Source organism: Emydura macquarii, unplaced genomic scaffold (genome assembly GCF_026122565.2).
Source record: "Emydura macquarii macquarii isolate MOO-44397 ecotype Brisbane River unplaced genomic scaffold, CSIRO-AGI_Emac_v2 contig_1170, whole genome shotgun sequence".
Taxonomy (NCBI): Eukaryota; Metazoa; Chordata; order Testudines; family Chelidae; genus Emydura; species Emydura macquarii.
In genome coordinates this window covers 552416-573702 of record NW_027131307.1, presented here as the reverse complement: position 1 = coordinate 573702, position 21287 = coordinate 552416, and the positions used below count along the sequence as shown (strand labels likewise).

Sequence of the window (21287 nt, the reverse complement as noted above, 5' to 3'; positions counted from 1 at the left end):
TTAATGCTTGCACATGAGTAATGTACAAGCTACGCACAATTCAATGGATAATATGTTGAATGCTGATTGATGGAAAATTAAGTAATGAAGCATGTGAAAATGTATCAGAATACATGTAAAAATGGGCCCAAAACTGGAGAAACGCCATATCAGAAACTGACAAATGAGATTGAAGAACAAGACCAAGAGATCAGGGGAGGTGATCATGGAAGGGAGGAAGGACTTCTTGGCGCCCCAAAATATGTAATATGGACCCATTTACCTATTCCATTTGGTCTGTTATTTACTTTTCTGGCATAAATGTATGTCGAGACACAAAAAGTGACAATAATTCTGTCTGAAATTGTATTAAAATAAAAGCAAAACTGATTAAGTCTCAATTGGGTGGATGGGTGACTCAGTATTCCACTGTACAGACCCAACACTTAGCTTCAGTTTTGATAGCAAATTACATTCAGTTAAGAAAAAGTTCCTATAATTCTTTGGCATTACACATGAAAATTATGAAGGTGTTGGCATAAATCCCAATTAAATTCACTGACAGATGTTCTAAAAGAATATGGAAAAGGCTCAAGCAGAACAACACTGATCACCAACTAGCACATCTATCAGTTAAAAAAAACAGGGTTACTTACCAGTAACTGTTGTTCTTCGAGATGTGTTGCTCATATCCATTCCAATATAGGTGTGCATGCCACCATGCACTGGTTCCCAGAACTTTTCTCCCCTTAGCAGACCCCGTAGGGTCGGCTTAGGCACCCCCTGGAGTACCACGCTAATGCCACGGTACATGAGGCACCACCGACCCTACGGGCCCTCAGTCCCTTCTTTCTGCCAACGCCAACAGCGGGTGGGTGTGGAATGGATATGAGCAACATATCTCGAAGAACAACAGTTACTGGTAAGTAACCCTGTTTTCTACTTCAAGTGATTGCTCATATTCATTCCAATATAGGTGATTAAAAAGCCGTACCTTGGAGGTGGGCAGGAGTTACCAGTGAGCTGCTCTCATCAGCACGGCTCTGCCGAATCCCGTGTCCTCTCTCGCCTGCTGCATGATGGCGTAGTGGGACGTTGAAGGTGTGCACCGATGACCAGGTAGCAGCTTTGCAGATGTCCTGCAGGGCCACTCTCTCCAGGAAGGCTGCAGACGAGGCCTGGGCTCTGGTTGAGTGCGCTGAAACAGCCCCTGGAAGCAGTACATTCGCCTGCTTGTAGCAGCACTTGATGCAGGCGGTGATCCAGGCGGAGATGTGCTGGGTGGAGACAGGTGAGCCCTTCATCCTGTCCGTCACTGCCACGAACAGCTGCATCAACTTCCAGAACGGCCTTGTCCTATCGATGTAGTAGGCCAGGGCTCGTCTCACGTCCAGCGAGTGCCATCTCCGCTCCTCCTCCGACCCACGCGGTTTTGGAAAAAACACGGGGAGGAAGATATCCTGATTATAGTGGAACTGGGAGACCACCTTAGGCAGGAAGGCTGGATGGGGTCTCAACCGCACCTTGTCCTTATAAAATATGGTGTAGGGGGGCTCCGAGGTTAAAGCTCTTATCTCGGAAACCCTCCTAGCCGAGATAATGGCCACCAGGAAGACTACCTTCCAAGAGAGGACGAACAGCGGGCATGTAGCCATGGGCTCGAAGTGGGACCCCGTTAGTCTGGAGAGGACCAGGTTTAGATCCCAGGGAGGCACCGGGTCACGGACCTGCGGATACAGCCACTCCCCCCCTTGGGGAACCTGATTGACATGGGGTGGGAAAACAGGGACCGTCTCTCTAGCAGCTGGTGGAAGGCTGAAATAGCCTCCAGGTGGACTCTCAGGGACGCCAGTGCCAGACCCTGGATTTTCAGATGGAGCAGATACTTCAGGATCGCCTGTATAGGCGAGCAGCTCAGCGCGATGCCCCGGGACTCCGCCCAACAGGTAAACTGTCTCCACTTGGCCCGGTACATGACCTGAGTGGAAAGTTTTCTGCTGCCCAGCAGAATTTGTTGGACCTCTGCCGAGCAGGCTCTCTCTCCCTTCGTCAGCCACAGAGCCTCCAGGCCGTCAGGTGGAGGAAGTCCAGGTCCGAGTGCAGCAGGAGACCCTGGTCCTGGGAGAGCAGGTCGTAATGCCTTGGGAGCAGCATCAGCGTGGCGATGGACAGGTTCAGCAACATGCTGAACCAATGCTGTCTCGGCCAGGCCGGGATGATCAGAATGATTTCCACTTTGTCCCTCTTGATCTTCAAGAGGACTTTGGGGCAGCAGCAGAATGGGGGGAAACGCATACATGAGTGTCCCCGTGCAATCTATAAGGAACGCGTCGGAGATGGAGCCCAGCTCGCGACCCTGGAGCGAGCAGAACCTCGGGCACTGCCTGTTCCAGGACGACGCAAACAGATTCAGTAGGGGAACACCCCACTTGCGGAAGAGAAAAGTTATCACCTCCAGGTGCAGTGACCAGTCATGGCGGGGTAGAAACAACCTGCTGAGGCTATCCACCTCGTCGTTCCTGACCCTGGGAAGTGAGAGGCAGATAAATGAAAGTGGTGCCTCACTGCGAAGTCCCACAGTCGAATGGCCTCCTGGCAAAGGGCCGAGGAGCGCACTCCCCCCTGCCTGTTCATGGAAAACATGGCCGCTGTATTGTCCATCAGGACCTGAACCACCCTGCCCCTCAGGAATCTGAGGAACACCTTGCAGGCCACGCAGACTGCCCTGAGCTCTCGTACATTGATGTGGAGGCTCTTTTCCTCCTCCAACCACAGCCCCTGGGTGCTCAGGTTGGTACTGATGTGGACCCCCCACCCACTTCCGAAGCGTCTGTAATCAGGGTGACCGATGGGCCAGATCCCGGAAAAGAACCCCTCTCAACACCTCTCCAGGCATCCTCCACCAGTTCAGGGAGGCCAGGACCCTTGGGGGAACCGAGACCACTCTGTTCAAGGGGTGTCTGATCGGTGCATACACCGAGGCTAACCACGCCTGGAGAGGCCTGAGTTTGAGGCGAGCCAGCCTAACCACATATGTGCAGGCCGCCATGTGCCCTAACAGCTGCAGGCAGTGTCTGGCTGTCGTCGTGGGACACCTGTGTATCTGGGTGATTATAGCGGCCATGGCCTCGAACCAAGGCTGCGGGAGGAAGGCTCTGGCCTGGGTAGCGTTCAGGGTGGTCCCAATGAACTCTATGCGTTGCACCGGGGTAAGAGTGGACTTCTGCTCATTTATGAGCAGCCTCAGTCTGGTGCATGTTGCACAGGTGAGGGATAGGCTGTTCTGAACGTGGGCCCTGGACCCGCCCCGATCAGCCAGTTGTCCAGGTACGGGAAGATCTGTACCCTCTGCGGTGCAAGTGGGCCGCCACTACCACCATGCACTTGGTAAATACCCTGGGGGTGGACGAGAGGCCAAAGGGCAGGGCCGAGAATTGGTAATGGCATAAACCTGAGGAAGCGCCTGTGGCTGGGAAGGATGGAAATGTGGAAGTACGCATCCTTCAAATCGAGGGCGGCATACCAATCTCCTGGATCCAGAGCAAGGATAATGGAGGCTTGGGAGACCATGCGAAACCTGAGACGCCTGATAAATTTGTTCAGTTGGGGAAGATCTAATATGGATATCAGGCCCCTTTTGCTTTGGGGATGAGAAAGTACCTGGAGTAAAATCCCCTCCCTATTTCTTGAGAAGGAACCACTTCCACCGCCCCCAGGAGGAGGAGGGAATTCACCTCCTGCAAAAGGAGTTGCTTGTGAGAGGGGTCCCTGAAGAGGGACGGGGTGGGGGGCGGGGACGGGGGAAGGCCGTGAACTGAAGGGCATATCCCCTGAGAACTACGCCAAGGACCGAATGGTCTGAGGTGATATTTTGCCACTCGGCACAGAAGCTTCTTCGCCTGTCTGCAAACGGGAAGAGTGGATCCGGGAGAGAGGTATTGGTGCCACCCTCGGGTGCACCATCAAAATTGTTTTTTGTTGCGTCGTCCGAACCCCCTGCTCCTGTCCTGGCCCTTACGGGGCTGAGAGGGTCCAGGCGATGGCCTAGGGGGTGGCTGTGCCTGGCGTTGGGGCTGCGGCCGACACTGACGCCTCGAGGCCTGGGGAGTGTAGAGTCCCAAGGAACAGAGCGTAGCTCGCGAATCCTTCAAAGCGTGCAGCTTCTCGTCCATTTTGTCCGAGAACAGGCCCGTCTTGTCAAAGGGCAGGTCCTGTATAGATTGCTGCACCTCTTGGGACAGCCCCAATGACTGCAGCCATGAACACCGCCTCATGGCTATTTCAGAGGCCATGGCTCTGCTAGCGGTGTCCGTACCGTCACTGGTGGTTTGCAACGCTGCTCCTGCCACCGTGATGCCTTCTTCCAGGACTGTGGCAAAGTCCACCGCCTGGTCCTGGGGCAACCACTCTGTGAACTGCCGCATGGAGTCCCAGAGGTTAAGACTGTACCTCCCTAGGAGGGCCTGGTGGTTCACAATCCGGAGCTGCAAAGCCCCGGTGGAATAAACTTTACGGCCAAACAAGTCAAGTTTCTTGTTGTCCTTGTTCTTTGGCGTGGTGCCCGAGCCACCTTGCCTCTCCCTCAGGTTGGCTGCATCAACCACCAGAGTCCCCAGGGCTGGGTGCGTGAACAAAAAAAATCAAAGCCCTCCACCAGAACATAGTATTTTTTCTTGGCGCCCTTGGATGTGGGGGCAACCAAGGCAGGGGTTTGCCATAGGGCCTTGGCCAGTTTAAGGACCCTCTCATGCACGGGTAGGGCCATCCTTGAAGCTGACCCAACAATCCCAAAGAGGGGATCCCTCCTCCTCCAAGAGCTCCTTGAGTTCGAGGTTCAAATTAGAGGCCACCCTTTTCAGGAGCTCCTGGTGGGCCCTGAAGTCTGGGAGGGGCGCCCTGCGGTCTCTGGTGGCCACCTCATCAGGGGAACAGGAGGAGGATTGTTGAGGGGGCCCCGTGGAGGGTCCCTCCCCAGGGTCTGATTCCTCCTCCAAGGAATGATTCTTAGCCTGTTGGCTTGGGGAGTGGGGAGGAGGGCACCAGTACGGGGGCAAAACCTCGGTGCTGAGGCTGACTCCGGCATCCAGACTTGCCTCGGTGCCAGGTAAACTTTTCGGTGCTGAATCAGTCTCTGGCATCCAGGCTCTGCACCGCCCGGCTCCTTGATACCGAGACTGTCTCCGGTGACCGGAATCACCGCCGCTGGCAAACTCTTTGGTGCCAGAGAGGTGGGATGGACCTCACCCAGTGCCGGGGGGTCGAGACCAGTGCGGGCAGGCGACTTCGCTCTCCGCCTCGATGCAGGTCAGTCCAGCGACCACGACCTGGGATGACTTTTAGGGGAGCATTCCTGCTCAACCCTAGGAAACCGGTCTGCAGGAGATCCTCCTTCCCGTACCGGGGATCTCCTGAGCCATTCAGGGGGTCCCAACATGGGCTTCCCCATAACGCCAGCCCCTTCTCTCTCGCAGAGGTTTGGTGGGCGACGGCGTATACAAGGCCAACAAGGCTCTTGCCACCCTTCAGCCACCAAAGCCGGTAGGTGCCGAGGGGCTCCCCCACTCCTCAAGTCAGGGGAGGCTTCCTGGATGGAGACGCTGGCTCCAGCAGGAGGTCTCCATGATCCGACCATGGTGCGGATTGGTGCTCCACCCCGCCTGCTCCAACGGTGTGGAGGATCCAAGTTCTTCCATCTCCGCGGTGCCGAGTCGGTGCCAATGGTGTTTTCTGCACCGGTGGCGCACTGGATACCGCAGCGAAGCGGTTGGCTTGGAGCCGGCTCGGGGCTCCATGAGAGAGACTTTCAGGTGGATTTTCTGGAGGTCTGAAAGCCTCACAATCCGTTCTCTTACTTACGAACAGCTTCCCCCCCATGCTTTAGGCAGTGGGGGTCAGTTAGCGGGAAAGCCTTCCCGCCAGAGTGCACAGCTTGAAGCCATGACACCGGAGCATACTCACTCCCAGTAAAAAACTCAGCTAGACTATCTTCAAGTGTCTAACTACCACTACAGCAGTTACTAATCTCATTAACTAACTAACTAACTAAAATCCTAGTTTTAAGGTTTAAACACGGGGAATAAAGCATTTGCAATGGAAGCGCAGGCAGTTCCAGTAACCACCATGGGCGAAAAGAAGGAACTGAGGGGGCGTAGGGCCAGCAGTGCCTCATATACCGCGGCATGTACAGGGGACTTCAGGGGGCACCAGAACTGGCCCTACGGGATCTGCTAAGGGGAAAAAAGTTCCTGTAGCCATGCATGGAGGCGTGCACACACCTATAGTAGAATGGACATGAGCAATCACTCGAAGAAGAACCATAGTTATAAAGAAGCAGCAGCCATACAAGCCAAGAGTCCATTACAAGAGGATTTTAGGCAGGTCATAAGAACAAAAGAACAGCCACACTGGGTCAGACCAATGGTCCATCTAGCCCAGTATCCTGTCTTCCGACAGTGGCCGGTGCCAGATGCTTCAGACGGAATTAACAGAACAGCGCAATTTATTGCGTGATCCATCTGTTGTCATCCAGTCCCAGCTCCTGGCAGTCAGCGGCTTAGGGACATGCAGAGCAGAGGGTTGCATTCCTGAACATCCTGGCTAATAGCCACTATCGCCTATGAACTCTTAACTCTAGTTATTTTTTGAACCCTGTAATAGTTTTTGCCTGGCAACAAGTTCCACAGCTTGACTGTGCGTTGGGTGAAGAAAAACTTCCTTTTATTTGTTTTAAACCTGCTGCCTATTAATTTCATTTGGTGATCCCTACTTTTTGTGTTATGAGAAGGAGTACATAATGCTTCCTTGTTCACTGACTCCACACCATTTATGATTTTATAGACCTCAATCATATCCCTCCTTAGTTGTGTCTTTTCTAAGATGAACAGGTCTTTAATCTCTCCTCATATGAAGCTGATCCATACCACTACTTATTTTTGTTGCCCTTCTCTGTTCTTTTTCCAATTCTAATATAACTTTTTGAGACAGGGTAACCAGAACTGCACATAGTACTCAAGGTATGGGCATGCCATAGATTTATATAGTGGCATTATGATATATTCTGTCCATCCCTTTCCTAATGGTTCCTAACATTCTGTTAACTTTTTTGACTGCTGTGGCACACTGATCAGATGCTTTTGGAGAACTATTCATGATGACTTCAAGATCTTTCTTGAGTAGTAACAGCTAATTTAGACCTCATTATTTTAACGTATTGTTGGGATCTTGTTTTCCAATGTGCATTGCTTTGCATTAATCAACACTGAATTTCATCTGCCATTTTGTTGCCCAGTCACCCAGTTTTGTGAGATCCCTTTGTAACTCTTTGCAGTGTGCTTAGGACCTAACTATCCAGTGTATCTGCAAATTTTGCCACCTCGCTATTTACTCGATTTTCCAGATAATTTCTGAGTATATTGAATAGTACTAGTCCATGTACAGATCCTTGGAGGATCCTGCTATTTCTCTCTCTCCACTGTGAAAACTGACCATTTATTCCTAGCCTTGGTTTCCCATCTTTTAACCAGTTACTGATCCAGGAAAGGACTTTCCCTCTTTTCCCATGACTCCTTACTTTGCTGAAGAGCCTTTGGTGAGTGACCTTGCCAAAGGCTTTCTGAAAGTCCAAGTACACTATATCCACTGGATAACCCTCATCCACATGCTTGTTGACCCCCTCAGAGAATTCTAGTAGATTAGCGAGACGTGATTCCCATTACAAAAGCCATGTTGACTCTTTCCCAACATATCGTGTTCATCTATGCGTCTGATAATTCTGTTTTTTACTATAGTTTCAACCAACAACCTTGGTATTGAAGTTACTGGTCTGTAATAACCGTGATCACCTCTGGAGGCTTTTTCAGACGTTGGCATCACAGAGCTATCCGCCAATCATCTGGAACAGAAGCTGATTTAAGCAACTGGCTACATACCACAGTTAGTAGCTCTGCAATTTCTTATTTGAGTTCCTTCAGAACTCTTGGGTGAATACTAACAGGTCCTGGTGACTTACTACTGTTTAGTTTACCAATTTGTTCCAAAACATCCTATACTGACACCTCAATCTGGGGCAGTTGCTCAGATTTGCTATCTAAAAAGGATGGTTAGATGTGGGAATCTCCATCATGTCCCCTGCAGTGAAGACCAATGCAAAGAATTCATTTAGCTTCTCCACAGTGGCCTTGTCTTCTTTGAGTGCTCCATTAGCACCCCAATGATTGTTTAGTGGCTTCCTTACTGTCCTTCACCTTTTTTAGGCTGTTAAGTTTTTGTGTCTTTTGCTGGTTGCTCTTCACATTCTTATTTGGCCTGCCTAATTATACTTTTACACTTAATTTGCCACAATTTATGCTCCTTTCTATTCTCCTCATTAGAATTTTATTCCAATTTTTAAAAGATGTCTTTTTGTCTCTAACTGCCTTTTTTATTCTGTTTAGCCGTTGTGGCATTTTTTGGTCCTCTTACTATGTTTTTTAATTTGGGATGTAAATGTAGTTTGAGCCTCTACTGCAATGTTTTTTAAAAGTTTCCATACAGCATGCAGGCATTTCACTCTTCTGACTGTTCCTATCATTTTCCACTGAACTAGCCTCCTCATTTTTGTGTCATTCCCCTTTTTGAAGGTAAATGCTACTGTGGTGGGTTTCTTTGGTATTTTCCCCTACAAGGATGTTAAATTTAACTACATTATAGTCGCTATTACTGAGCAGATCAGCTATATTCATCTTTTGGATCAGCTCTTGTGCACCACTTAGAACTAAATCAAGAATTGCCTCTCCCCTTGTGCGTTCTAAGAAACAGTCATTTATGGTGTCTAGAAATTTTATCTCTGCATACGCTCCTGATGGGACACATACCAAATCAGTATAGGGATAGTTGAAATCCTCCATTATTATTGAGTTTTCTGTTTTTGTAACCTCTCGAATCTCCCCAAACATTTTGCAGACACAGCTGACCAGTAGTATATCCCTACTGCTATACTCTTATTATTCAAGCATGGAATTTCTATCCATAGAAATTCTATGGTACTGTTTGATCCATTTAATATTTTGACTGTACTTGACTCTGTTTTCTTTCATGTGTAGTGTCCCTCCCTCACCAGCACTACCAATTTGGTCATTCCTGTACATTTTGTATCCTGGTATTTTGTTCAAAACAGATAAACAAAAACAATTGGTGACTAGACTCCCAGATGCTTTGTCAGCTTCAGGAAGAAGCCAAGGGAGCACGACTTTACCAGAAAGAACTTGTGGGTGGGGAGGGAAGGAGGCAGGGGCCTGGGACAACTCGTAGGAGGAACCAAATGGAATTCTAATACCACATAAGAGATTAATTTGGACACAGTTTCAAGAAAATCCTTGGTGTCACACAATTGCCAAGATGAGGGAACCATAGCTGCACTTGTCCTTGTTGAACCTCATCAGATTTCTTTTGGCCAAATCCTGTAATCTGTCTAAATCACTCTGTATCCTATCTCTGCCCTCCAGCATATCTACCACTCCTCGCAGCTTAGTGTCATCTGTAAACTTGCTGAGTGTTCAATCCACCCCATCCTCCAGATCATTAATGAACATGTAACTTCATTAACTGTGCCATATTGTGTTAGCATTGGTTACAACTGCACCTTCTGAATTCCGCTAGTGCCACAGTGAGTGTGGTAGTACACTGCTTCATCCTAAACCCTCTGTCATTGGGTCAACATAACTTTTATGCTGCCACCATAGCTTATATCATCAGGAACATTGGGTCAATGGAACAGTAATGTTAACACTCAAACATTACAGTTTTAAACCTTAGTAACCATTCATACAAAACATGTTGTAATTTTAACATTTTCACAACTACTCAAAGCAAAGAACCACATGCATTTCATTTCAGTCTGCTCTAGTATATTTCAAAAAGGAATCTAAAACAAAGGTTAGACACTGGAAACGTTTTGATCAGATGGTGCTTTTCTGAAATGTATAGCTAACCTCTGTCTGTATTTTCACTTCAAAATGCCCTAAAAAATTCAGGCAGTTCATAAACTACAATGAGCATCTGAAATTCACCCTGTGACTCAAAACAAAGAGATTTATAGAAAGTTTCCTTTCCTATTAAAATGAAAATCTGGGTGCAACCTTACCTACTATGGGACTACCATTCCACCAATGGTATCACTCTGTCTTTTAATGACATTCAGTCTCTTACTCCAGGAGACCATAATTAAAGAAATAAATCCAAAAGGCAGAAAAATAGTTTTATCCAAAGAGGCATTTTGCTCATAAAAACCTGACTGGTATGATTTTCATTCTTTTGTCTTGTAACAATTAGGAATAGATCATCAATACAATTGTTTGTTGTGTAAGATCAATGCCTCAGCAAAAGTGATGCTAAGACCTCTAAGGTGATAGTGCTACATGAAGAATTTTTATGTTTCCTAACATTTTGGCAACAAGCAACTTACCTTTAAATCTATGAGCCCATTTCCTTTAACAGGCAAGTATGTGACACGAAAGCCTTCAGCCTCCAGGTAACGGCAAGAGTCCAGCACACACTTGTGTTCTGTCTGAGTTGTAATTATATGCTTCTTTCTGGATTTATAGAATCTTGCAACACCCTGGAGTTGACATTAAATGAAAAATAAAACCGCTGTGAAGTTGCTTAAAAGTAGTCATTTATATAAATTCAAAGCGACAGGACACCAAGCAAAAGGAAGTTTCTCCCAGGGTCATTCAGTTTGTCACAATCTGAAAGGGCTTATGGGCTAAATTCTCTTAGCCACAGCACTCCAATAAACTTTATTTACAGGTTTATTATATGCAAATCAACATTCAATCTGAAGAGACATTGATGAGATAACCCAACATTCCTTGCGTTAAATTACATAATTTGGTTATTCACAATTGCTTCCAAAAATCAATAGCTTTGAATTCTGAAAATATTTATTAAAAAAGGATTTATAATTTTCTGCTTTTTTGGAGAGAGAGAATATAGAATGAAAAATCTTCCAAATATTAACAAGGAAAATATTCACCTGTGGGTTAAAGCACCAAAAACTTTGGGAAAACAGATTGATACATCAAGATTTCTGCCAGTCTTTATGATCAAAATTTCAGTTACATGAGCATAAAACTTCATCTGGCACAAATGGATTTTTAATCTCCACATGTATATATCAAAAACAAATTTTCCTCAAGCTTGGGGGTGAAGGGGGAGAGGCATGTGAAGTTACCTTTGCTCTAACACCAAGGATGGCAATTTTCGGGCCCAAAGGAATTTGCTGGAACAGCTAGGTTAATTGTGGAGGATTTAATTGTGGAGGATTTCAAGGCAGTTCAAAGATTTCTTCATTTTAAGGAATAGGCAAACACAAAGTATTGCACCTGCTTCAAACCATGGGTCATGGCTAGCCTGGTCCTGCTCCCCACACCTGCACTAGCCCACCACTCCCTGAGCTATACTGTGGCATGGCAGCCTATTCCTTCATGTCACAAGTTGGTCAAACCAGGAATGTAACCAAACAAAAATACCAAGTCTTCAGCTAAAACCATTGTCAATTTATTAACAGTTCAGAAACACAGATGTATCATTGGCAGCTTGACAAGACTTTAACCCCAAGCCATTATAGATTTCATAATACTTTCGTACATACCAATTGTATTATAAACCAGCCACTTACCTTAATTGCTAAATTGTTTGATTCTGTAGCGCCACTGGTAAAAATAATCTCTCTAGGATCTGCTCCTATTAATGATGCAACTTGCTGTTTAAAAAGAAACAAAAATATAATTTGCTATTTTAAGACATGAAAATTGAGTTCATCACATACAGAGGATATGTATAGCAGGGCCCAGAACATCTCCTCTACATCAATACTAGCCCAACCTGGATAGGATTATAGATACTGTATGTTTAGAAATGGCATTATACACATGTACTTCCTCTTTTAATGTGGAGAAGGATTTGCATAGCTCATTACATTCAATACTACTACTTCTTGTGAACATAAATTCTCCTGAACGGATGGGAAAACAAAATATTCAGTGTATTCAGAACATGAAACATATCCCATATGCAACCAAAATGCTCCCAAACTTTAACTTAGTTAAGACTTACCAAAGCAAAAAATCCATTCACCTGCCATCGTATTAAAACATGAAGACCTTTTAGTTACTACAATGGCAGATATATGCCCTGCGGGAGATTTTCAAAGGTGCCATAGGAATTTAGCATAACAAGTCCCATTGACTTTCAAACCGCTGAGGAGATCTGGAAAGCCTCCCCACTCAAATAATTTACTTCCGCCACTTCAATTGTTCTAATCTAAAATATGTGTATTGTTTTGAGTTTGCCAAACTATACATAACATGGTAAACTCTTAAGTTTCTAGAGATCAAGTTGCCAAGTCTCATCTCCTAGGAATTAAACCAGAATTACTGGAGTGGAGGGGAGGGGGGGGTGTTGTTTTTTTAAGCAACTAGTTTATGAACAGGAAAACTTATATAGCCTGTGTGGTGGGGCTAAAAAGCCTCACCTGTCTGGCTCGTTCCATAGCAGACTCACTCTCCCAGCCATAGGCATGAGTCCTAGAATGTGGGTTCCCATAGTAATGCATTAGATAAGGCAGCATGCTGTCCAAAACTCTGGGGTCCTAGAAGACAAGACACACAGTTTTAAAAGCAGAGAAAAAACACTTCATTTTCCTCCCCTCCAGTACATACACTCTGCTTTATCACAGGCCAGAGGCCAGCTTATTCCAAATGATCATGAATCAGGGTGGATATTTTTTTTTTTTTTTAAATAAAAAAGATTGGGTTTTTTGGATTTAAAAAAAAAATCATCAATAAAATACTAAATTGCTCTCTCATTTAAAAAACTGTTACAATTAAATCTCATCACAAACATGCTAAACCTACACATATAGTCTCGTAAAAATGAATTAATGGCTCTAGTCTGTCCAGCCTAACTACCAGCTCTTGCTTCTTGAAAGTTCTGGGTTTTCAATTTCTGTTTCTCAGCAGATTAAAGTCACATGTGCAAAGAAAGACACAGGCTGGATAGGGTTGTTGTTCTGTGCTTACGTGGTGGTGGAGCTGGGCCAAACAAGGCAGTTAAGGCAGTTAAGACTGTCTTAAAGGCAGAGAGAGAATATTTTCATCATTTGGTATTATCCACTCAATGCTGCAAACATGGCAAAGATGAGAAGATACTTAGAAGATATGGAAGGATGCTCCTTAATAACATATGGCTGCAGTGCTCTTTTAATGCATCTTTTAGCCAGACTTAAGTAAGTCTTCTCCAGGAATAAAAGAAAATGTTGTTGAAGTCGCAAAATACTTTCGTAACAACCATTTTGCTTCAGCTTCACTGAAGAGAGCAGGAGGATCCAAACAAATTCTCCCTCAAGATGTTTGATGGAATTCTATAGTTGATTATTTTGAACAATTTATTAAGAACTGGCCTATTCTCATAAAACTTTGTAAAGAATACCATGATAAAAGAGATGAAAGTATCTCATCCAAAGTATCTAACATTGGATTAAAGAGGAATGAACAGGATATGCTCAGTATACTGAAGCCTACATCCATAGCCTTAAACAAACTTCAGAGAAATTGTTACTGCATTGCTGATGCTGTTGAAATTTGGAAGGCACTTCAAGAGACATTGAAGAAAGAAATACCTGACCAGAAAGTTAAACTGCAGGCAATAAAGAAGTGAATGGATCAAGCACTAACTACACCTCATCTTCTTGCAAACATTCTTGACTCAAGATATAAAGGTAGATGCCTAACTTCTGAAGAAGATGCTGCTGCCATGGCATGGGCATCTCAAAATCACTCCTCAGTTATGCCAGTCATAAATAAATTTCAGGACTGGAGCAGAATCATTTTAACAGTACATGTTTACTGATGATGTTTTGAACAAAGTCACTCCCCTGAACTGCTGGAAATCATTAGCCAGGCACCTTGAAACAGAGTTCTTTCAGTTGCTAAGCCAACTTTTCATAGCAGTAGCTTCCTCTGCAGGTACAGAGAGAATATTTTCATCATTTGGTATTATTCACTCAAAGCTAAGAAATTGACTGGGAGTTGAAAAAGCAGGAAAACTCGTATTTCTGTTTCAGTCTATGAATAAAAATGACAGTGGGAGTGGGGAAGATGAGAGTTAGCTGTAGAAGTTTTAAGGACAGTGTACTTTTAGTGTTGTGATGACTTGTCTGTTAGAGTTAATAAAATTTGAAAATAAAAAAAAAAAAAAAAAAAAAAAAGAGTTTAAGGACAGCCATCAGCCGGCAACTCAGGAGACTGCAGCAATTGCAAATGTGAAACATTTATGTAACATTTAAGATTTAGTTTAATAAAATATAAGTGGGATTGTGTTTGTGTGTGTGATTTAGTTCTTACCATTTCTAACATACTGCTGCTGCATCTGCAGCTTGACACAAATAATGAGTATTATGTACTATTTCCTAATTTAATAAAAATCAGGTTATCTAAAAAATTACCCAACGTATATCCTCCTAGATGTTGTAAAACACTGTATTGAGTTGTAAATGAACATGTTTTAGTGATCAGATTTGCATCATTATTTAAGAAATATGTGAAGAAGTATCAGTGGGAAACTTGATTTAAATCAATGATTTTCTTGGTGATTTAAATAATGATTTAAATCAATCCACCCTGCTGGGAATGCACAAACATTTTGCATATGATCTATATTAACCTATCCTGTGACTGGCAAACATTGCTAACAACATCCAGTACAATCTTACCAGTCAAACCTTGAACTGCATTAGAAATCTGTCTCAGAAGAACAAGAACAAGAACAAGAACTAAGCCAAAGAAAAACAAGACCCCCTAAGACTCAGTGGAAATTATATAAAACAGAGTTTTGAAAATGTTTACATTTTATCCAAGACGACCTTTCATCAATGCAAAATTTATTTAATTCAAATGACATGAGAAGACAGTACTTGATAATGGCCACCAAGCTGAGGTACATTAATTGTACCTTTCCCCCAGGAATATAAAGAGGTTTCTAATTATAAAACTTCACAATATATAAGTATTGAATAAAGACACTCTAGCCATAGTAAAGTTATGCTGAGTGGAGAAGACCAGACTTCTGAAGAAAGACCTGCTCCTCAACTGTTACTGAAGTACAAGGCTAGAATTTTAACTGCAGACCATTGTTAGTTTGTTGTAGAACTGAATGGTAATGCTTATCAGTACAGTGACCACAACAAAGATGGTGAGTGCCTTAAATTGGGTAAACAACTGGACATTTTTTAAGCACAAATTAATCTCTTCTCAGTGTTTTCTGTGTTCCTTGAGAAGAGTGCAGTAAGAAGGAATAAGTGTTGGGGAAAGCCAAGATGTAGTTGGGAGTGAGATTACACACACAATGAGGAAAAGAAGCTTGAATCTGAAGTTGTAAGAGAAGGAAGCTCACAGATGGATTCAGTGTGGGAAAGAATGACACATCAAGAACAAAACAGGAAGAGCAGACATTGGGCCTTCATTACAAGATGATCTTTTCAGAGCAGTACTCTTGCCAGAAGAATGAACACAGCTCTTCCCATAGCTACTCATGACCACTCTGATTCACTTACTGAGGTCTGCATTGCCCATCATGCATGCACCCCATCTGGTTACAACTATAGGGTTCATTCTAGGTCACTAATGTATGTTCATGTCACTTCATTTTACCAACCAGAGGAGTTGTCGCCTGGACATCCATATACAGCGGCCGGAGCGTGGATTCTTCATCAATGCCTTTTTCTAGTGGGGGGGAAAAAACACACTACAGTGATAGCTGCACACAAGGCACAAGTAAAGATCTAATGCAAGGGAGAAGAGAAAAGCAAAACTTTCCCAACAATGGAGCTGACAGTGGCTACAGGAAGAGAAAACAGGGAATCCCATAGTCAGCATGGAACTTTTCTATTGAGAACATGCACCACATTTGGCACTCCAAAGGAAAACTCATCACTACATGTACTGCTAGGAAAGAAGAGAAAGACACCGCCCTGCATTCTGGCAAGTGGCCATTTCAGCCAGCCCAGGGCAACAGGCAGCATGGTGTACAAGTAAAGAAACATCAACATCCCACTCTCCCTGAGGTGTTTCTATGGCCACCATCACTGCTGTATCTAAGCACCTGATAATCTTTAATGTATTCACAACACTCCCCATATTACATATGATAACTGAGGCACAAAGAGACTTGCCCAAGGAGACACAGGATGTCTGTGGGGCAACAGGGAACTGAATCCAGGTCTCTTGAGTTCCAGGTTAGCACAATACCCCATGGACTTCCTTCTCGTGGGGGGAATCCCACCCCTACATTGATCTACAACGCACTCCCCTCGCCTCCTTCCAAACCCTCCTCACCATCCACCTCTGGGGACAGCCCCACAAGAAGCCAACGATAAACTGGCCGGCCCCACACGCAGCAGCTCATTTACTGATTCCGTGTTATTCAGTCAAGCAGCGTAACCCTAATCCGTATAACCCCCACCCCACTCTTCGGCTCGCTCGCTGGGGCTTCGGTCTCTCGCCCTCAGCACCTCAGACACCGGAGCAGCCCCTCGCTCACACACACGCCCCTGACAGCAGCGCCGGCCCCCCGAGCGGACACTCCCCCCTCACCGCCGGAGCGCTGGGCAGCCGCTGACAGCCGCCTGGCCGGCGGGCCCCCGAGCCCGCGGCCCCCCCGCAGCGCCGCCCCCCTCCGTAGCAGCAGCGACAACAGCAGCATCCAAGCGGCGCGGCCCGAACAAACAGCCGCGAACTTCTCACACGACCCGACCCGACCCGGAACCAGAAGTGTTCCCGCGTGCGTCGGGGAGCGCCGGAAGTGACGGAGAGGACTGGAGGGTAGTGTGTGAGCTGCAGGGCTGGGCAGCGAGGGGTGAAGAGGCGCATTCGGAGCAAGGTGAGGCCTGGCGAGCGAGGGCCCGCTGGGAGTGTGCCCTAGAGCGGTTTAAGAGTAGCCGGGCCCCACGGAGCCTTTTTAGCCCGCGGCCGCCGGGTCCCGGCTTCGTGCGGGGCAGACGCCGTGGCTTGTCCAGGCCAACTAAGCCGGGCTGGCTCCCGACTCGGCCTCGGACTGCTCTGTTGGCCTCTGTCCTGTTCTGAATGTTTCCTCCCTGACCTAACCCGCCCCAGCCTTCCCAGTCCCCTTCCCTGCCGAAGCTTTATTCCTTTAGCTTATTACGTGGCTTCCCAGTCTTGGATATTGACCGTGCTCCGCTTGCTTTCATGTAATCTGTACGTAACCCAGTGTTTGTTTGTGTGTGAAACGTGCTGGAAAAAGATACTCTGTGTGCTGGGCATCACACAAAATGCCTGGCTGCATAATGCTTTATAGTCAAGGAGGCTGTGTTTGTCCCAGTTAGAATAATACCACTGAGTTTAAAAAGTAACTGGTAGTTTAAGAAGAGTGTTTTTGCAGTCTGTAGATGCACAGGTTTGATTGCTGCACAATTTGGAAGGAGGCAGTATTTCCTAGCTAGGGTTTTTTTGGGTAGGGAGAGACCAAATAAAACTATTAACCTTTGTCTGTTGGCCAAACATATCTGCCAACTGTGAATGCAGAACATACAGAGTTTATGACACTTGGTAGAAACAGAGATGATGATCATAATGGTCCCTTCTGACTTTAAAGTCTATGAGAAGGAAGCACAAAATCTAGACTGATGTTTGTGTAGGTGAGCTTCTGTCACAATCTGAGCCCAATTTGTAACTGATTATGAATATAGAATATTTCTGATTCTCACTGACAAAGTGTGAGTGTTTGAGTCCCAGGTACTGGAGGAGGCAGGGAGAGTTTCTTAGTGGCCATTTGGATGATGAAAGTGCTTTTTCAAATCTGGTTAGCTAACATGATTTGAAACCTCCTTTAACTCCTAGTTCAGGCTCCCCCCAATTTATAACATGACCAACCAACAAAGTTTTAAAGGTGCTAATTTGTGTCTAAACTAAATGTAAAAGGGTGTTTGAAATTATACTAGCTAACTCAGTTTTAAAACTGTATTTTCTTGTCTGGACAGGCCTTTAATGCTAGACATGTCGTACTGTTCACCATCCTGTTAAATATATGAGCTAAGTAATATTATCAGTCCAAAATTGTGCAACAGAGGTTTGTTTTTGCATCTATCATGTTGGACTATTCCAGCACCTTGGCACACCCTGAACTATTGTAAAGTCCGCCTCTTATCTAATCCTCCCTCTCTCTCCTTTACCTCTGCTCACTGTTTCAAAGTGCCATTTGTCTGCACCATAGTGGGGCAGGGGGAATCTAAGCTATTAGAAATTCTTTCTAATCCAAAAACATGTCAAAGTGAGTGCCTATTAAATTTAGGTATTAGGGAGGCTGGATGGCTCATTGGCAGTTTAGAAAAAGGATACAGAGCCTTTCAACCACAAGGTTACCGGTCAGTTTCAGCTCAGCTTGCTAGTAACTGGAAGTTGTTACTGTCAGGTGACTGTCCAGTGTCCCATGTGAAATGAGTTATCGGTCTTAGTCCAGTTCATACTGGATATGCACCACCACTACAGATTGAACATGCACTCAGCTCTGATCCCTAAAAGCAGTCTCTCCAGAAGGCAGTGGTACATCAATGAGGCAGAGTGGAGAATGGTGCATTGCTGTTGCCCAAACTGTGTTCTGGGGATAAATAGAACCACTGTCTCCAGAGCTATGGACCACCACCTGTTGCAGTACTGAAATTCACACACAATGTGTTGAGCACAGGAGAATCTTAATTTGAATCTTTGTTACAGAAAGTGAAGTCCTGTCAGATTTTCTGATGCTGACCTCATGGAGTACAGAGATCAGGGCTTTTTTCCATACCCCGTGTTCAGAATGGGTTGCCATTTTTTTCATAGGGAAAAAAATGGACATAATACAAATAATTAGTGAGATGGCCTGGCTAGGGATTTGGGAGGTGGTAGTTTTATGCCTCAGCCAGTAGGGGCTGTGGGAGTGCCCTGGATGCAGTGTGTTCGGGGAGAGAAGGATTTATGCTTTCAGAAATCTCTCCAGGCAATGCTTATTAAGGAGAGGCATTCTCTCAGATGCTGAATTGAGTTCCCTCAAGTGACAGTTAATGGAGTCAGGTGGCTGTGTATTCCTAGTAAATGATGATAGAAAAGTCTTTTTAGGTGCTAATAAGTGTTAGTAACTACTCACTCAGCTGTGACTGCACAAGGACCTAGCTAGTCACATTTGTATCCAAATAGTCAGTTTGCACAAGAACTCCCCTAAATTGTATGAGACTCACCCACATAGCGTCTTCACAACTGCTGCTGTCCAATCCAGTTGGGCAGCAGGGACCCTGTCATCCACAGGAGGTGGTAGGGCAGTGGCATTTGCTTTGTTCTAAATGTCATGCTTCTTTTCTAGATGCCTGTGACCGTGGGGCCTTATGGACAGTCCCAGCCCAGATGCTTTGACAGGGTGAAAATGGGCTTCATGATGGGCTTTGCTGTTGGCATGGCAGCAGGGGCATTGTTTGGCACATTCTCCTGCCTCAGGTGGGTTGAGCTCAGTTCTTTGTAAATGTCAGTCCTAGGAGACACTGGGACGGAGAAAGCGCTCTAAGGACATTGGTGTAGTGTGTAAAACAGATGGAATGGCACATGTGGCTCTCACTAAGCTGACAATTTGGAGCATCCAAAGCTCAGACTTAGCAATGGGACAAGGTGCCTTTGCGTGCCACAGCTCATACAAAGATCTGTTCTCTTCGAACTGGAGGCTGTATGTGGCATCCTGTTCCATTCAGTTTTCATTCCGTAGCAGTGACTCATTTGGGGGGAGCAGTTATTAACTTCAGAACAATTATCCTGAGGTGTTCAGTGTTCAGTGTTTCTCATGCAAAATTATAAAATATGGGTATTTAATATTTTACAACAAAAATATGTATGCGCTTACTTGAATTCTCTTTAGCTAACATCACTGATATATGGCAGTGACTCTACACTGAAGGGAGAAACAAGAACCATAAAGTTGTTCTAAAAATTACATGTAAAAAAACCGAAACCCACATATCCCTTCCATTGATCCTCTTCAAATCCTGGTGGATATTGTTCATGGGCATGACAATATCGGCAGGAAATGCAATTATGGATGGTCTGAAGGAGCCGTAAGAGATTGCTTTTTATCTTACTTGGTTAAGGGGACATTGCTTCAATTTGCCCCAAAATTTAACTCGTGTAAAAACTAACTTTTATAAAACACATGGCAAATAATCTCCAGTACATTTTTAAAATCCCAATGCCCACAGTTATTTATAAACTATTAACCTTTCCATGTAGTGTTTGAAACCCATATAGTGCAGCAGGAGGAACCCAAGAAACTCACTTTGCTTATTTTTATTGTCCTAAGACAAATGCAAACAAAAAAAAAATGCAGTTGAAGCAAAGATTCACTTGGGCTTTAAAAGTTCCCATTTCATTTTCAGTTGATAGTGTCCCTTTAATCTCACTGGCTTGAGCACATGCAGTTAGACAGGGCTCAGATGCAAGGGTGCAGACCCTCCCCACCCCTAGCACTCCATACATACAGAGAGTGAATTCTTCTCCTGAGCCTGTATAACTGACGTGTCACAGACACAAAGAAGCAAACTGCTTCTCCCAATCCTTCCAATGGATCACAAACATAAGCGAGTGCCTCCATTCTCCCCTCCCACCCTGTGCACCCTGAAGTCACTTGCTCCACAACTTCAGTAGTACATTGGCTGTATAGTCTAGAAGTGAATGAAGCCAGTCTTGCCAGTCACCTAGTACAGAAAGTCTGATGATCCAATCCTGTATGCTTTCCGATCTCTGTCTGTGATGGATTGTTGCTTCAGCAGTAGAATGGCCGTGATCATCCTGTGTGGAATCTGGCACTGTTTTCTCTCTTTCAGGATTGGCATGAGAGGACGAGAACTGATGGGTGGAGTTGGCAAAACCATGATGCAAAGTGGTGGCACATTTGGGACATTCATGGCCATTGGCATGGGAATCCGTTGCTAACCTGGAGCATGGGATTTTTTAACCTGAAGACTAATGCCCCTGTTCAGTCATTCCACCTATGTAATATAATAAAATCTTTGGGTATCTAAAACTTTGAATGCTCAATCCTAGTGAGATCATAAAGCACAGTATAAACCAGCCCAGATACTCTCAACAGATTGTAGTGGCAGTGTTTTCTACTGAATGCTACACTGCCTCTGTTTAAGAAGAAACAACACTGCCCAGCAGTGACAAAACTCAGACAAAACATGGAGAAGAGGGAACCTGAAATCTGGCATTATATAGGAATTAGGCAAGCCTGATCAAAGA

General features: G+C 45.2%; 2 protein-coding genes across 3 annotated transcripts in view; one reads left to right on the top strand and one right to left on the bottom strand.

The window, feature by feature from the left end:
* Nucleotides 1-16862, bottom strand: part of NFS1 (NFS1 cysteine desulfurase) — a 42340-nt gene extending 25478 nt beyond the window's left edge. The window contains exons 1-5 of the mRNA XM_067546857.1: nt 16608-16862; nt 15670-15737; nt 12491-12607; nt 11636-11719; nt 10421-10573 (exon numbers count right to left, since the gene is read on the bottom strand). Of these exons, the coding sequence (XP_067402958.1) occupies nt 10421-10573; nt 11636-11719; nt 12491-12607; nt 15670-15737; nt 16608-16716 (531 nt within the window). The 5' untranslated portion in view covers nt 16717-16862. The remainder of the gene's footprint in view (nt 1-10420; nt 10574-11635; nt 11720-12490; nt 12608-15669; nt 15738-16607) is intronic.
* On the top strand, nt 16761-21076 carry ROMO1 (reactive oxygen species modulator 1). 2 transcript variants are annotated; one of them, XM_067546858.1, is made up of 3 exons: nt 16761-16893; nt 19366-19496; nt 20870-21076. In XM_067546858.1, the coding sequence occupies exons 2-3, from the start codon at nt 19366-19368 to the stop codon at nt 20976-20978; spliced, it is 240 nt and encodes a 79-aa protein (XP_067402959.1). In that variant the 5' UTR covers nt 16761-16893; the 3' UTR covers nt 20979-21076. The 2 variants fall into 2 exon arrangements, with proteins under 2 accessions (XP_067402959.1, XP_067402960.1); XM_067546859.1 differs by lacking the exon at nt 16761-16893 and adding an exon at nt 17116-17228.
* The last annotated feature ends 211 nt before the right edge of the window (nt 21077-21287 follow it).